A 16,503-nucleotide genomic window follows, 5' to 3' on the forward strand; every position below is an offset into this window, starting at 1 on the left:
TGCTAACTCATATGAGTTAAGTTCGTTATGTCTACAGGAAAGCTTACAACATGTTCAGTGTGTGAGAAATAAACAAATAGCCTTTCATGTTGTAATCATGTCCTGTAGTACTTTGTTCATAATATTAATAATAATTTTTATATTATTATATAATATTATTAATTATATTAATCTGGGTGCAGGACTGACAGATCTTATGTAGGATCCATATTTCCCAATTATTTATAATGTAGTTAAAAAAATCACTGCGCAGTAGGTCTACTTCTGGATGATGTGCTTCATTGATAATGCTGCTGGTGTTGGAATCTGTTGAGTAATGTATTAGCTCAATATTAGCTCTGGTTATTGATGTTCTGGGGTAGAAAGGTCACCATCAATACACACACAGTCCACAGGCACCTACTCTACATACAGTATTAGTTCACTAATTCATCTGAATTATTGATGCTGCAGGACCGGGAGTTCACCATCGGCACAGAGCTGATGAAACAGACGGAAGACGATGTGAAGACTGAACAGGGTCCCTTCTTCTCTTTCAGTGGATACACGGTGGGTAAAACACCCTGTCACATTCACATATTACATCTCCTTTCTGCTCTCTTCCCTCAAATTACTTCTCTCTATTCCGCTATATATATATACCCCCCCTCTCTCTCTCTCTGCTTCAATCAGTCTGTCTGCTTCTTCCTTTGCTATAGTATAGTACAGATAGTCTACCTTCTACATCTATGACCTTCTGGTCATTAGTAATCCAGCTGTCAGTCACTTCCAACCTGTGTGTCCTCAACTCCATGCTCATCATTGTTGTGTTACAGTGGTTCTTTTCAGTCTGACCTGATGATGCGCAGTCATCGCTGTCCATAGAGAAACATGTATCCTTAAAATAGTAACTTTACAGGAGAAGGAAAATACTTTCTTAACTCTCAGTGGATGTCAATGTAAAAAGTAATTTTGGAGCATTTCTATTCGTATCTATTCTATATCCATTCATCATGAAATGTTTACACAATTTGAAGAATAGCTACTATGTTCTAATGATGTAGTAAATTGACAAAAATGGAGATACATATGTTTCTTTGGACAGCAATGATATATTTTGGCTCAATAATAAACTAATTATTATGTAAATGGGCAGTTTGTTCATTAGAGTGATATGGCAATGCACTACCAAAAGGGAAAGGGAGGAAATTATTTTCATTCTACCACAGTATTAACCCACAACTCTGTATTAACCACTTCTGCCAGACAGTTTGTTGGAGTATCACAGTCCACTCAGCTTTAGGTTTTGTTCCATAGAATCTTGCCTTTTTTGGGCGATTTGAAGATGGTGCAAAATAAACGCACTTGACTCCTCTCACAGACTCTCACAGTAAGGCTCATTTTTTTGAGTTGCAGAGCCTTCAGTTCATTCTCTATGGATTCCAGGAGGGAAAAGCTGGTCTCGCTTCAAAATAATTTTGAGGGCAACTAAAAGACTAAAATGTTTGTTTATGGCTGCAATGGATTGTTCAGTCACAGTAGAGGCAAAGCAACTATTAAAAAGGACATTTATAATGAATTCCTGGATATGTATGTAGAAGAGAAACCATATGTTTTAAGCTTTATGGATCTATTGGTTATGGTTGTATGAGGTGACCACAGAAATAAAACTCTTCAATGTTAGATGATAGTGTCAAGTTAGTTTTGATTTGTACAATAAAATGTGCCAGTTGTCTTCATGGCTAACTCTTAATTTACCTAAATGAACAAGCCATCTTCGCAACCATTGCCTCCTACTGACAACAAAAATTAATGACAATTAATTATTTTATTTATTTTATATTTTATATTATTTTTTTACTTAATATTTTATATAATATGTAAGACATTTTGTCAGATATAGACTGCTGGACAGTCTGCACATATTGAATTCTTAGTCATCTACGCTCTGGACTGTTATTTATTGAAGGTATAGTTTCATTAAAAAAAAAAAAGAAAGAAATCTGTTGATTAGTGTCATTCTTTGGACGGAACTTTAACTTTAGCCTCTCAAGCTCTTGTTCCACATGTTTCTATTCTGCATTTCTAAAAATGAGATTTTAAAGGAAATTATAAACTGTTGTGGCCACTTCTCTTAATGAACATTTAAAATGATGGCTCTTTTCAGTATGATATGTAAAGGGAAAGAATGCTTTTAAAGACCCTCTCAATCATGTAAATATTCTATGTCCAAGTCAGGAGCCAGTTTTGAAGTTTTGTTTGTGTGGTAGTAGCTAATGTGAGATAAAAACATTAGGTCTGGAGTGGGTTCAGAAGTCATGGGTCCACCTGCACCTCCAGCTGTAACACTGTGGGAGTTTGAGATTACGGCACCCCCTGTTGGTTAAGCACTGGCCAGTCATAACTCTGTTGAGTGGATGGATCTCTGCCTGCCCAAGCTTCTGACCATAGCAGGGAAATGGAAACTAGCAGCACACAACAAGAGAACAGGCCCGCAGCTACTATCCGCCACTGATTCTTTTCAGCTGTATTTGACTTGCTGCCAGATGTGTTGAGAAAGCAAGAAGGGGGTCTGTGTGCAGCAGTGTGCCTGCAGATAGGAGAAGTACACTCTTATTCAAGTGTGACTCTAACAACAGAGGCCCCATGTACAAGCAAGAAAAGTCTTTTAACAACATGCATGGGTTTTTCTCTGCTGTGTGTGTTGTGTGCAGTTTTCCTACGATAAGTCCCAAGAGACCAGTGTCTTATTCCACATTAAAGACAAATATGCAGACAAGAAGATAGACAGCACGCTCAATGGTAAGTCTTCTGCTGACAGGTGTTTAATTTGCTCTGTGTTGCAATCAGTCTGGGGATCTAATGAAATTAAACTTTCTAATTCCTTTCCAATATCTAGTTATATCACTCAAGGGTTTTATTATTGCTTATACTTGTATATCCTCGCTGTCCAATTAAAAACATGTATCTGCATTTTTGTCGATCATTTGAGCAGCTGTCCTTCACATCGTGTGAAACTTTCAGGGTGAATGAACCAATAGAAATGTTCCAGAATTACTTGGAATAAAATCATTTTTCATTCACTTCCATTAAATATTAAGAAGGTATTTTCTTCTCCCATAAAGTCACTATTTTGGGAGATGTGGGTTTTTAATTGGTCAGCGACAGTATATACAATTTATTTCTTTAATAATCTCACTGTAAGGTGAATATTATTCCTTTAGTTTTTATTTAATTATGTTTAATAATGTTCTTCTCTCTATAGTCACTCTATACAACTGCTCATTGGGACGGGAGGACTGCAGTCTTTGTAAAAATGCAGACCAAAAATACCATTGTGTGTGGTGTACTCGGACCCGCTCATGTGTGTTTGAGAAACTCTGCCCCACTGATGAAGCAAAGGATTGCCCAGACCCTGGCATCTCAGATGTAAGCCTTAAAATCCAACCTTAAACATAAAATGTAAACCTTATAGAGCTCTTTCTGAATTTAGAGTAAGTATGGTCTGTTTTGGTGAGACTGGGATTCTGTTTTCAGCATGGGATCTTTAACCATCCTTAATATATTAGCATGATTAGACATTTGGACAGATATTGTTTGAGTTTATGGCACTCCCTGTGTTTGCACTGCTTCATGCATATAATAAACCAAAGAGGGAATTTACGTTTCAAAGGCATTGCATGAAAGTTTTATTGTTCCCTGGGAGACATGAATGAGTGGCGGAAATTGTGTAATTTTTTGTAATAAACTGTAATGTGCTGTAATGAAAATTTGAACTGTAGTCTGTTATACTGCATAATACATAATCTAGATCTGCACTAATTTTCCAAGTCTTTCTTTCACTCTTATTTCCCTTCTAGATTACCCCTCGTTATGGTCCTCTGAAGGGAGGTATCTCTGTCACTATTAAAGGCTCTAACCTGGGCATTCAGAAGGAGGACATTAAGCGCATCACTGTGGCAGGGGTTCCCTGTGTCCAGCAGGAGGAGAAATACTCTGTTTCCACCAGGTGAGGATATCAGAGTACAAGGGACATAGAATGTCTGTGATTGAACATGCAAGTTAAATCTTAACTGAATTGTAGTTTAGAATAAAACAAAAGAAATAAAGCTTGTATAATTTCATTTTTTTTGCTCTCATTATTAGTTTTTGTTATCTGTAAAGGCAGCATAGAATGCTGAGACATGGGTTAATATTATTGATTTTCAAGTTCTTAGCAGAATTTAAAACCTGACAGATTTGCACAGTGCTAGTTAAATTACTTAGACCTAATGATAATAATAATAATAATAATAATATATTATTATTATAATAATTAAAGTGATTATTACAGATGAAATTGTTTAATTTGTTGAATCACACATACATTGAAAGTAAATTACAAAATCAGTTAAATCATCAGATACAAATCACCCTGACTCTTTCTCTGGGTGCTTTTCAAACGCTAAAAATATATCCAGTTAACAAACGGTATGGAATTGCGTGGTCAGAATTAGTTTTATATCACCAAGATTTTTTTTAGATAATTTGAAGCCAAACAGGTGATTCTCAATCATTATATATGCGTTGATAGAAAAGTGCCTGCTGTGATTCTTCAAGCTCGCATTTTCCATGACCTTCAGGTACCCATGTTTTTCATCTGTAGCTGTAATCGTATTGGATATATGAATGTTAAGCTCACAGGAACACACCTGTGTAAACCTCCATGTCTCTCTTAGTCAAGAAAAGCAAAGGCTCATATAATAAACTCAGCCCTGTGAGCGTACAGTCAAAGCTAAGGAAGTAATTCCAGCCTTCACCTCTCCTCCACTGTTGAGCTGGGACGTGCTAGTGAGATCACACGCTGGTCTTTTAAGCTCCACTTGTGCAGCGTGTGGTAGAGGCTGGTCTGGCTTTGTGTCTGGCTGGCTGCTAACAAGCCTCTCAAGCACCAAGGACTGTGTGGAGTGTGTTGGTGTGAGTGTGCTCCAGGCAGAATCCAGCGGGCTTTGGCATCAGTGTGGTCCATAAGCATTCAAAGCACTACAAGGCTGAGCCTGCAGCATGTGAAGGCTGATATAGATTTGCCACTAGGGGAAGGGGAAGATTCTTACAATGGGTCATAAAGAATATCTCCAAGGTTTGACCGTAGATTGACTGTAGATTGCTGCCTCGTAACATCCCTGTAACCTCTTGCAATTTTAATCAATAGGTTTAGGTTTAATTGCTTGATTTATTTTTAGAAATCAAAACTACACAATGAAGCTACTTAAACTATACAGTATAACAACATTCGGGGCTTGTGGATACATTTCTAGTTAATGGAAATGACTCCCAATAACTTGTACTGTCCATGTAGTTTTGCATATGTGCTTTATTTTAAAATGTGGAAAATTACACACGAAAACATTTGACTGGTATTGCAATGCTAATGGTAAAGTAATGCTAATGTATAATTTCATGTGGTGCAGTGTTGTGTGTGAGATCGGTGAAGTAGAATCCTACAGTCCGTCTGAAGGAGGAGTGGAGGTGGAGGTCAAAGGAGGAAAGAGAGGAACATCATCAACCTTCTTTATCTTCCGGGTAATTCAACATAAAATTAATTGCATATTCTAATTAATGCTGCACTGTAGTTGTGCAATGTACCCATTGTGTTTAAACACAAATAACTTTGCAACATTTGAGATCAACAAACTGCAGATTTGTCATTAGTTTAGAACAGTTGACCTTTCTAACAATGTCATGTGTATATTGTGTCAGATTTCTCTGTGAAGTCCTTGGCCTGATGTACATTAAATCTGCAGAGTCAGCTGTATTGCCCACTGATATATTTACAGTGTATACAGGCCTATAACAAGGAAGATAATTATTTTTTGGACATTTCTGAACAGGTTTTTTTTTTTGTCATTTCTTGGTACCTAGTCAGTGGAATAAAAACAGCATTCAGCAAATATAATCAAAGCGGCTTATAGCTTTGTTGTGTTTTTGTTGTGAAAACTGCTGAAACAGCATTAGTGTGCTTGTTAAATTCCAGCATGACTTTAAAAACTTCACAACATTTGTCATTAGAATTTAATCGAAAAAAACAAGTGTATTTTTAAGTTACTTGTTTGAAATACTAGAAATGCTGGAAGTGAGGACAAGGGTGGGAGGATGTGAGCAAACTCAGAAGAGGGATGTGGTTGTACACATGTAGATGCAACATGGGCATAAAAAATATCTTGTGCCTTTGGACCTTTGTACTTTTGTTTGTCGCTCACATTGCTGGAATGAATGGTGAGCGCTGGTGATAGCATAGTGGATAACACTGCTACACCACACATGGATGTGTTTTTTTTTTCCAGGAAGGAATGTCAATGCTATACCCTTTAAGAGTTTGGCAGAACCTTGAATTCAACACATCTATTCAGATTCTTATAGTGTGAATGTGGGCTGCTGCTTTGAACTTTTAGCACCAAAGGCGAAATGCTCAGTTTTTACCAGGAGATGTTTCAAAAGCACAGAGGTGCAGTAACACCTGTTTTCTTTCCTGGAATTCACTTTTTCACCTTCCTCAGCTGTCTGTTTTACTCTGTCCTCATAACTGAGTATGTGAGTCCTGAGCTCAGAGGAAACCACCCCGTAACCTCTTCTCCTCGTAAAGGAAAGTAAAGTGAAGGCTGTGTATAATAAACCAGAATCCAGAGTGAAAGTGATGTCAGCCCTCACCTCTCCTGCTCTGCTGTGCCTGGATGCGCAGGCGAGATCACACTGTGGGTTTTTAAAGCTACTTTTGTTGAAACTAAAGAGTGAAAGGCTCCAGAGTGGTGGGGTGATGGGCTGCGTCCCCACTGTGTGATATTTAATCTGTCAGGTGAGCAGAGCATGCTGGTCCCTGTGCATTAGCAGGCTTTATTGCATCAGTATTATAGGGAGTTAGCTCTCCTCTATCCCTCCCTCAAGGCTTTGCTATGGCTATGTGTTTACTCAGCAAACTGACAGTTTGTGTGTTTGTGTGTGTGTGTGTGTGTGTGTGTGTGTGTGCGTGTGTGTGTGTGTGTGGGGGGGGGGGTTATGAGAACAAACGGCCGAGAGAGAAAAAGAGTCTAAATGTCAGTACAGCTTGGGGGAGATATGATACTAGAACTCAAGGGAGTAATGATACAGTTATGAGTAGGTGGAAACACAGTTAATGTCTTTTGCTGCCAGTTTTTTAGCTACTGTTCAGTCAATTAGCCCCAAAATGATACCCACCCCCAGGATTTCTGATTCAAAGGCTACATTTAGAAGGCAGGCTGTAATGTTTCAATCAGCTTAGTTTAGTAAGTCCTTTTTTTCCCATTACCTAATCGGATTTGTATGTTCAGACAAGCTACCAGCTTGTGATCGTTTGCTGAAATGCGTGAGTGTATTCAGATTGAAAATGAATGTAACTAATTTTATGTGGTTAAATGCACCCTTAAATACTCAATACAAACTGTTTTACGCAGAAACCTAAGGAACATGCAAATGGTTACTAGAATACAGACAAAAACAGTAAGATAAACAGTCGGCTTTAGCCACTCTTGTGAGAAAGCCCTGCTTATGTTCAACTTGATTTCTTGTAAAGACTTTTTTCTTATTTGCACATCCGTGTGGCTGTGAGTAAGAGAGGCTGCCGAATGACGTAACTTGTTGTAATATAGTGTAATGTTCTATTATGAAAGCACTTCAGAGCTGGCCAATGTTACAACACTTTTCCCCATCACTTTCCCATTGATTTCTCAGGACCCCAAGCCTGAAGCAGTGCAGCCCAGTCAGGGTCCCAAAGCTGGAGGGACGGTTATCACAATTAGTGGAACGAACTTGGACACAGCCTCTAAGGAAGACATTCACATCACTGTGGGTGAAGTGCCATGCCCAGTGTGAGTGCAATGTTGCATCATGGTGGATGTAGTTTGTGTAATTGCCTTTATTTCCCACAGAGCTGTACTCATATAGAAGTGAGTCGGCAGATTTGGTGGAAAGTAATTACCCATAACTCATAACTCATCAGAGTTTTGTGTGTGCATGACCTTATTTGCCTTGCTGCACTCCATCTCCCTCTGCTTTGAGATTTCACATTCCTCTTCTCTCATTCTGAATGTCCCAGTTATCTTAACCTCTCCCCTCAATTTTCTTCTCTGCTGCTTGTCTTTTTGCTCATTTTGTTCTAAGTGCTACTTGCTACTCTTGCTTAAAGGCATAGTCTGGAGAAAAATTTAATTTACCCTGTTTTTCTTTTATACCAAATGTAGTTGATCTGCAAAGACATGTGTCTGAAGTTTGCTTCTTTACTTTTACACTGGAACTAAAAAGGCTAATGTAGCTAACAAGTGATAGAGACTAAAACTTGAACAGTCTGCATACTTAAAACATTGTACACTTCTGACTGCTTTGAGTTTGTAGGTAACCTCAGAGAGATTTGCTCATTGTGTCTGGTACTGTCTGAACAGTTTTATTGAAATTCATTTGAAACAGTAATTTTTCAAGCTACAAACTACTTGTGATTAAATGTGCTTAGGCTTGTACGTTCTCTACTCAATGAAAATAACTAGTTAACTGTTGAGAAAAAATAAATGCATGCAAGGTTAATTCAAGAACATTTAATAGATGTTTTTTACTTTGTTACTCAAAGCAAATATATATCAAAGTATTTAAAGTATTAAAATATCTGTATTTCCTTCTTTAGGGAATTCCATAAAAAAGAGCAAGTTATCAAAAAGTGTATAGTAAACATTGAAGTAATGAAACATTGTTTAATCATTGAACATTTAGAGAAACGTTTAATGTTTCATTTTTGTTATTCTGTTAGCTGTCGTTCTTTTAGAAATTACAGCTTATTGAAAGTGCTATAATTCTTCCAGTCAGGAAAGCAGTGACAGATAAATAGGAAAAATGTGTGATGTGTGAGGTCTAAGCGTGCAATTAACACAAAGCTAAGCTGCTAAAGAAGTGATTTCAGACACCAAACATGTCTTGGAAGATTGACTATATATGGGGCAAGGGGAAAATATGTGCAGTTTTGGTTTATTTGCAGAAATATTCATTTTCCTTTTCTCTCATTTTTTTAAAAAAAACAATTAATAAACATTTAACTGCTTCTTTCATTTTCTGTCAGTGAGACATTTGGCAAGCAGATCACGTGTAAGGTGGGGCCATATCGGGATGAGAAGGTGCCCTCTGACTTCCTCCCTGTTATTGTGCGCTACGGGAAATACACCAGCCCTAAAGTACCCACGGCTTTTCAGTTTTTCAACAACCCTGTGATAAACAATCACCAACCCAGAGACAGCTTTGATTGGTGAGTTCATTCTGCGTCCTCTACCCACTGCCTCTTAGTTCTGGTTTGTTCTTCTCTATTTTAGAAGACTGTAATGTTCTCTATGCAAATTCAAAATGCTTGTGGACTTGGAAAAACAGAAAGAACAGCACTGGAACAAAAAATACAGGAAAATTGCCAGCATTAGATCAACTCCTACAGATGAAAGGGCCATTTCCACTTTCAATCTGTAGGAGTGAAAAGTTGATTTCTTTTATAAAACATTGTAGGTTTTACCGAACCTTTTCTTATTACCCCGTAGCACTCTGAGAGGTGTTTTTTAAATAGTCTAATATGTTGGTTGCCTTTTGCAGGATTTAGAATAAGAATAAAAATACGTTGCTGTGTACAGACTTTCCATCTCTGAAACTGTATATTTAAGAAAGATTTTTAAACAGCTGTTGATCCAATATGATTCAGTGCTTATCAAATTTTAAATCCAGGCCAATTCAAGTGAGGAGGACAAAGCCCTATATTTAATTGAAAATAATATAAAGCATATGTTCAAATGTTACAGTGTTTTTTTTTTAATATAATTTTGTAAATGATGCCAGCAACACATTTGTAAAACATTCCCGGGACTGATCAAACAAAACAACAACAACAACAACAATAACAACAACAAAAAGGCTAGTAAAGTTGTGTAATGCTACAAAAAGTATGTTAGGTTAATTGGCTACTGCTCTGTGACATCCTTGTGTTTAAAAAAACAGCATGAGGTGGAGGGGAATGAGTTCACCACTCTGTGAAATACTGCATAGGTAAAAAGTGCAACAATTCAATACTAATGTTTCTCAACTTAAAACAAATAGAGACCTTGGAAATTACATCATCTACAGTAACATCTAAAAGTTTCATGAAATCTGAAAAAAATGCATGTGAAATGGACAATGCCAAACAAAATTATAATAATAAACCCAATATTAGCTTGCTGAGCTTTATGACCTTTATGGCTTTATGAGGTCATCTTTATGACCTAAGGTGCCACTTAAAAACAGTATAGATTCTGTAGTGGAAATCACTGCATGGGCACAGAAACACCCCAAAAACTGTCTGTGAACATAAATTCATCACTGCATCCTCAAATTTTAGTTAATCTCACAAATGCAAATAAAAGAAGAAACTATATATAAACATGATCCAGAAATACTTCTTCCTTCTTTTGACCTGAGCTAATTTAAGATGGACACAGGGAAAGGGGAACAGCCTCCTGTGGTTTCTGACATATCAAAATTTAAAATTATTTTTGTAAATCATGGATGCTGCTTCCTCGGGGCTAAAGAGGAGAGCTATCATCTGGCTTGTTATAAATTCACAGTCCAAAAGCCAGCATCTGTGATGGTATGCGGGTGCATTAGTACACATGGCATGGGTGACTGGCACAGCTGTGTATGCACTGTTAATGCTAAATGATATATACAGGTTTGGAGCAACATGCTGCCATTGAAACAACTTACTTTTCTCTGAAGGCCTTATTCATTTCGGTAAGACAAGGCTGAGTCACATTCTGCATGAATTACAACAGAATAGCTCTGTAGTAAAAGAGTACAGGAGATAAACTAGTCCAATCCTGTCACCCACTGAACAGCCATTGGTGCACTAAGAAATTAAAAACTCTGTAATGGATACCTGGATTAGCTGTTGAGCAGCTGAAAACCTATAACAAAAATGTGAACATATTTAATTTTGAAAGTTACAGTCTCCTCAGTTCCCAAACTTTTACAGAATGTTATTAAAATAGGAGCAACACAGTGGTAAACATGCCCCTGTCCAGACTATTTTTGTTTCTGGGGTCAGTTTCAAAATGGGTAGATATTTTTCCATAAACAATAAAAATTATTTTGGAAATTGTGTTTTTTTAATAAATAAAGACTTAGGATGTCATTTTATGTAGTACTTTTTGTGTTTGCTTTATGTTGATGGTCACTGATTTTTTCTTTCTTTTTTTTTTGTTTTAGTGGTGGAAGAAAGATTCTGGTGATGGGCTCAGGATTTGACCTCATCCAGAAAGCCACAATCAAAGTGAATCTTACAGTGGTGTGGGCTGACCCAAAGACATCAACTACAATAGAGGTATCCACAGTGTACTTCACTGTAGTAGATGAGTTTATAAAAGTGTGAAAACATTTGCTCAAGATTTCTTATATCCCTGTATGTTTCTCCTTTTTGTCTTTTTATTTAAAATCAGAGTTGTAACGAAGGTTTCTCCTGCTCAGATCAGTTTCAATTATTTGATTTGGCAGACATTTAATAACTTGTAATTACAAAGCTGTCATAAACAAACAGGAAGATTAAACACACATTTATCTCAAGAAGAAAAAAAAAACTCGATGAATGTTTCTTGTAATCTTTCTTATCTTAGGGTAAGCTTTTGAACTCACTTGCTTCTTCTTCTTCGTCATATTCTTTTTCTCTATCAGACCGCCCCTATATGTGTACACCCACATTCTTTCACTCATTCAGTCCCACTGTATCTATAGTGAATACCAATAAGTCTAAAAGCTCCACAGCCTTCTGCAAGGCCTTACTGAAAAATGAATACTTCTGTAAATATATATAGAATATATAGAAGTGTATTAGAGTGTAATTGGAATGCATGGTATGGAGCGAGAGGTTCAGGGGTCTCCACTATGTCAAGTGTGTGTGTGTGTGTGTGTGTGTGTGCACTCTGAGTCACAGACTGCTTTGAGAGCAGCAGAGGGGAATAAGTGGAGAAATCTGATTCACTTTCATTTAGAAGCTGCATTAATACACGGCTGGATGTTCTGCTTGATTAACACAGAGGACAGCCATAGTGAGAGGTTCTTTTTCTCATTCTGTGTGTGTGTGTGTGTGTGTGTGTGTGTGTGTGTGTGTGTGTGTTTCTCCTCTGTCTGGTAAGGCCGTGACTAAACAGCCCTCAGGGTCTTTTTGGCAGTAGCACCAGAGCAGAGGCTGTTCTCATGCGGCCATTGTGGGTTTATGTGTGCCTATTCGTTCCCCTCTCCATTACAGCTGCACAATATATCATATTTTTATTGTTATCATGATATGAGTTTCCCAAAGAAATGCTCGGCTACGGCCTATAATGGCAAAACGTATCAATTCACCCCACACAAAGAGGACTAGAATTATGTAATTAGATTAGCAGGCGCAGTAGGATTCCATTAAGTTCCTCTCTGAATCACACTTGAACCATGCCCTTGTTTGCCACATGCAATGTTCAAAAACTATTCTGTCATGAGCTACTACTCTGAAAATGCTTTAAACTTGATGACTATTCTTACTCTTGGTGCTGTGTGCAAAAGGTATGAAACTGCCCTGACTAATGTCACAACAAAAGTGTATCATGGTATAAAGCCTTGTTTTTTATTTTTTATTTATGTTCATTGTGGTGAATTCTTCTGTCCCCTGCTCAGTTTGCTCAGGAGGCTGTGAGTAAGAATGACACCATGCTGCAATTCTTCTCGCCACCTGTGAACAGGACATCTCTCCATAAAAGTGAAGAAACATTTGGTCAAAATGACATCTCTAGACTGTCATTTAGTACCTACATCCAACTGGACAATTACAGAAAGGACCTTTACCCATTCGAATATCACACTGATCCCACCTTTGATAATCTCTCCAAGGATGTCATCGTAGAGAACAGTGTGTTCATTGTCACGGTGAGTGATCATGAGAGATGCAAATTATACTGCTTGTTAAAAGTTTGGAAATATATTTCCATCTCTTGGTATTTGTTCTGAGTAATATTGGATTTTCACCTTTTTCTCACTTTTCAACTTGGTAACTTTAAACAGCAGTAAACTAAATAATTTTAGGATTCTTCCCATAGTATTTTTTCAATACCCAATTTTTAAAAGCATATGTTGTTATTATTTTGGCCAAAGGGTGATTTCGACACTTGAATAAGGACTTGACGTTACATTGCCTTGGGAATTTTTTTAATAAACTGTTAACTACAAAATATTTTCTTCATAGTGAATGGCTTGAGCAGCACTACAAAATTGATGCATTTTCTAATACTCTATTTCTGTAACTGAGAACATTTCTGAACAGAATTAGATGGCAAAGATCCCACACGTATCAGTATCAGACTGATATCAACATAAAATGCAGGATCAGCTTTTGGAAGGGAAAAGAAATCTCATCCTGTGTCAGGTCTAAATGTTTTAACCAACTTCTAAGTCATATTCTTAGCTGTGTCTTTCTCTGTTTAAATCTATTAAACTATAAACTTTTATTAGATGTTCTTCTTAAATTAAATGCTTTAGTAAAAAAAAATAAAAAGAAATGTGATTGGCATCTTTTGACTATGCTGTCCACCATAAAAATGTTTAATATTAAGTTATGATTAATATGCGAACCAAGCTCTGTCACGCTTTTCAAATGTCTTCATGCTGAACATGTTGAATTGTTTTTGTAATTATATATTTGAACTAATTCTCAGCTGGTTTCTTTTTTATTGAGCAGGGCCGGGGTTTTTCCAAAGCCATGACTGCTAAAGAGGCTCAGGCGTTTTTGGGTGATGCATCCTGTAATGTGAACACACTCCAGGATGACAAGCTGTTCCTGGACCCTCCGGCCTCCACGCCCAGATCACGCTCCAAAAGACAACGGAGGGACATATCGGAGCCCCTTGAACTCATGGTGAGTCAGCACTTCACAGTGCTTACAGCTTCGCTAGCTCTGGGGCCAGGACATGACCTTTGACCCTTCTTCATTTTTTTGACTCAATGGTTCAGTCTGTCAGCCACTGTCTGACTATTGTTTGGTGTTCACATTAGCATAAGGAATTATTATTATTATGAATAATTAGGCAATTGAAATTATATATTGCAATTGCAGAACTGCATTTTTCATCAATAATCAATCATCAATAATGATGTCTTAACAAATCCTAACAAGTTTCAATCTGACTGTATAGGAAAATTAGTCCAGAAGCAACCGAACACCCATGTATTTTAACAACACAACCTCAACAAAAAAGATAAAAATGTGTGGAAGGACAGAATATTCCCTTGTGCTTTAATTTTTTTTTTTTTAGTGAGCAATTTAGAAGTACAGTGAGATTACCTATTACATCCGGGAAAGAAAAAAGTGAGTAATTCCATTGTAATTCGAAAAGAGCCATCAATAATTTGTTATGGATTACTAATATTTAGATACTATTAGTACTCATTACTTTTCGCAAAACCGTTTAGTGTCCACACATTAAGTCTTCAGTGGTTAACGGGGGAATATTTTCCCTTACACTGCTGTGTTCTGAGTCAACTCTTGAGTTGTTATTCTATTCTCTTCCACAGATTAAATTTGGCAATGGAGAATGGGTGATTGGTTCTGTGCGCTATGAAAGAAAGTATGAGGTGAAGCTGGATAAAATCATTATCCCTGCAGTCGTCGTTCCCATGTTGCTGATTATAGCTATCTCTATAGTCTGCTACAGGTAAAAGACCACATCTAACATTGAAATCTTATAAAAATCATAAGCTTTTAGACAGAAGATGTATGTATTTGTTGCTTGTATCAGTCCACCAGGCACTAAGAAACAGTCTACTTATTGTATTCACAGAAAGATTTCACACAGTCCTATCGATCTGCATTTTCTACATCTCTCTTTCTCTCTCTCTCTCTCTCTCTCTCTCTCAGGAGGAAGAGTCAGCAGGCCGAACGAGAGTATGAGAAGGTTAAGCACCAGTTAGAGAATCTGGAGGAGAGTGTTCGTGACCGCTGCAAGAAGGAGTTTACAGGTCATTACACATCATTACACACTCTTTACATACAAGCTGATGAAAAATTTAACACACACTCACATGGAGTAACTGTCTGTGCTCTTCTGTAGACCTGATGATCGAGATGGAGGATCATACTAATGACCTGAGTGAAGGACGTATCCCGTTCTTGGACTATAAAACCTACACTGACAGAGTCTTCTTCTTACCTTCGAAAGACGGAGCCAACGACGTTATGATCACCGGAAAACTGGATATCCCAGAATCCCGCAGAGCAATAGTGGCACAGAACCTCAACCAATTCTCCAACTTACTCAACAGCAAGACCTTCCTCATCACTGTATGAATATATTAATAATAATTATTATTATTAATCTCAGGAAGCCTAAACATTATAATTCACTGTAGTGAAATGAATTAAATAACAGAATTGCAACATACAGAAGAATGAAACACACACACACACACACACACACACAGACATTAGAATATGCTTACTCAAGTAGTTTGAGTCTTTACTCAAAGATTTTAAAGTCTGTCTTCTGCCAGGTTAGTCTCTCTCAATTAATTAAAGGGGACATATACGATTCTGAGGAATTGCTGTTCTTTCTGGTTTGTTTATGTTCAGAAACTACACGTCTTTTAAAGTTTTTTTGACTAAAAAAAAAGTGTTTGACTAAGCACAGAAACTCATTTGTAACTCATTTAGTTTTGTAGTTCTTTTGTCTATGTTTATTTGCATGCAGTTTCTGAATTTCCAACTTAAATAATCCAAAACAACAAAAATAAGTCAATATTACCCACCCATGAAGCAGTAATAGAGCAATATGCTCATCTCAGTTTGTGCTTTACAACATCTGGAGTTCTCTGTCTAAAAACATCAGATGCATTTCTGCCATCAGCAGAGTGAAAGCCTAGCATACCAGACAGATAACAGACACATTGCTTGTCTGTTATTATAAATCAGTTCCAAGTTTCTCAGTAAACTCCCCAAATAATTACCAATTACTACCATTCCTAAATGAATAACTTATATTCTTGTTACATGTATTCTTGTCAGATGCATACACATGCACATCTTACCATTTGTGATGTTTTCTCAGTACACACACTCCTGATTAAGTAATCACACAGAAAACACTTCATTCTCCTTCATTAAAACATAAATTGCCCAATTATTTTAGTGATATTGAAGAGTCTTTCCACTGTTATTATGTTATTATGTCCATAATATTTACTGTCCAAAGTAGTGTCTGCTCAAAGTCAGCATTTCTCTTAGTTATGAAAAACATCAGACATTGGCCTAGTTACTGCATTTATTCCCAACACTTTTATTATTTACATTTCTCTCCATCAGCTATACCTTTTGTGATTTGAGATGTTCTAAATACTCTCTCTCTCTCTCATGCGTTCTTGTTCTTTTTTTCTTTCTCTATAATTTAGTTTAGTTTTTTATGTTTTTTAAATTATTTGTCATTGTAACTGTAATTATAAATTTAAAAAATGCTTCAA

At 37.0% G+C, this 16,503-nt stretch overlaps 1 protein-coding gene across 2 annotated transcripts in view; it reads left to right on the forward strand.

Annotated features, from left to right (window-relative positions):
- plxnb2b (plexin b2b) overlaps positions 1-16,503 on the forward strand; it is a 164,766-nt gene that overhangs the window by 130,401 nt on the left and 17,862 nt on the right. For both annotated transcript variants that reach the window (XM_066666959.1, XM_066666960.1), the window contains 13 exons: positions 454-549; positions 2,694-2,781; positions 3,245-3,408; positions 3,840-3,988; positions 5,430-5,541; positions 7,705-7,841; positions 9,077-9,259; positions 11,236-11,350; positions 12,676-12,924; positions 13,733-13,909; positions 14,566-14,705; positions 14,909-15,009; positions 15,102-15,331. In XM_066666959.1, the coding sequence (XP_066523056.1) occupies positions 454-549; positions 2,694-2,781; positions 3,245-3,408; positions 3,840-3,988; positions 5,430-5,541; positions 7,705-7,841; positions 9,077-9,259; positions 11,236-11,350; positions 12,676-12,924; positions 13,733-13,909; positions 14,566-14,705; positions 14,909-15,009; positions 15,102-15,331 (1,941 nt within the window). The remainder of the gene's footprint in view (positions 1-453; positions 550-2,693; positions 2,782-3,244; positions 3,409-3,839; positions 3,989-5,429; positions 5,542-7,704; positions 7,842-9,076; positions 9,260-11,235; positions 11,351-12,675; positions 12,925-13,732; positions 13,910-14,565; positions 14,706-14,908; positions 15,010-15,101; positions 15,332-16,503) is intronic.

This window comes from Hoplias malabaricus, chromosome 4, assembly GCF_029633855.1.
Source record: "Hoplias malabaricus isolate fHopMal1 chromosome 4, fHopMal1.hap1, whole genome shotgun sequence".
Lineage (NCBI taxonomy): Eukaryota > Metazoa > Chordata > Actinopteri > Characiformes > Erythrinidae > Hoplias > Hoplias malabaricus.